This window comes from Benincasa hispida, chromosome 10 (genome assembly GCF_027475165.1).
Source record: "Benincasa hispida cultivar pf3 chromosome 10, pf3_genome.v1.1, whole genome shotgun sequence".
Classification (NCBI taxonomy): domain Eukaryota; kingdom Viridiplantae; phylum Streptophyta; class Magnoliopsida; order Cucurbitales; family Cucurbitaceae; genus Benincasa; species Benincasa hispida.
The window spans coordinates 18816833-18818128 of record NC_143487.1 but is presented as its reverse complement, the minus strand read 5'-3'; the positions used below and the strand labels follow the sequence as shown (position 1 = coordinate 18818128).

At 38.9% G+C, this 1296-nt stretch overlaps 1 protein-coding gene across 1 annotated transcript; it reads left to right on the top strand.

The window, feature by feature from the left end:
- The first annotated feature begins 310 nt into the window (after nt 1-310).
- Nucleotides 311-956, top strand: LOC150033161 (uncharacterized). Its single transcript, XM_090306299.1, has 2 exons — nt 311-407; nt 568-956. Exons 1-2 carry the CDS (start codon nt 311-313, stop codon nt 954-956), a joined length of 486 nt encoding a protein of 161 aa, XP_090162425.1.
- The last annotated feature ends 340 nt before the right edge of the window (nt 957-1296 follow it).

Below are 1296 nucleotides of genomic sequence, written 5' to 3'. Positions count from 1 at the left end.
AAGTCAAAAAGTTTGTCCCGTAGGAATAAAATGCCACAAATCTCTATTCTTTTATATGAGATATTTGATGTGTAGGGGATAGATTTTATCGGACCCTTTCCTTTATCTTGTGTATTTAAGTATATTCTGTTCGCAGTAGACTATGTTTCCAAATGGGTGGAAATAAAAGCCACTAATACTAATGATGCTAAAGTGGTTGTAGGGTTCTTGAACTCTAAAATTTTATGCAGATTTGGCTTCCTTACAGCAATGATCAGCGACCAAGGATCACATTTCTGCAATCGAGTCATTGCTTCCTTGTTGAAAAAGTATGGTGTACTACGTCGTATTCAACCCCGTACCACCCTCAAACGAATGGGCAGGCGGAGGTGCCCAACAGGGAGATGAGGGCTATCTTGGAGAAAGTGGTCAACCTAGGAACGAAAGATTAGAGCCTTTGTCTTGACAATGATTTATGCGCTTAGAGAACGACTTTCAATACCCCTATTGGGATGTCTCCCTACAGAATGGTCTATGGAAAATCTTGTCATCTTCCAGTTGAGATTTAACATAATACATATTGGGCAGTAAAAAAGTGTAACTGGGATTTTGAGGCAGCTGAGGAGGCCATATTTTTACAGCTCCAGGAATTGGAAGAGCTCGGGTTAGAATCATTTGACAATTCTCTAATCTACAAACCAAGAGCAAAAGAATTTCATGGCCGAATGATTGCACCAAAGGAGTTTGAGGTAGTGAAGAAAGTTCTTTTGTACAACTCCCATTTGAAATTTATGCCTGAAAAACTTCGATCAAAGTGGCTTGGGCTATTTGGCATTTCTCACTTTTACCTTTATGGTGCAGTAGGTCCTATTAATCTTGAGACACAGAAAATTTTGAAAGTAAATGGGCACAGGTTGAAGGTCTTTCATAATGGTGAGTTCTCTGATTGCTTTGACATTGCCCACCGGTTGGACTAAAAAATGGTTTACATCTAACAATGAGCCGCTACGATCGAGCAACTAACCCTAAAAATTTACACTTCCTAGAGGCAGCCAGACTTTGAATTTATTTGCTTCATAGATTAGATTTCATTTCTATAATTCTTCTTTTACCATTGAGCCTAGTTCTTTCTATCCTTCTTGATTGCTAGGATGGTTGGTGGAGAAGAGTTGATTCAATTCTCCTAGATCCTTCATTTACTCCATTGTTCAGGGAAGTTTTCTATTCCCTCATGCTTTATTTTTAATCACATTTGGAACCATGTGTGCTTTAAAAGTTGGGAGTGAGGGTTTGGGTTTGTTTGGACTATGCTTGCTT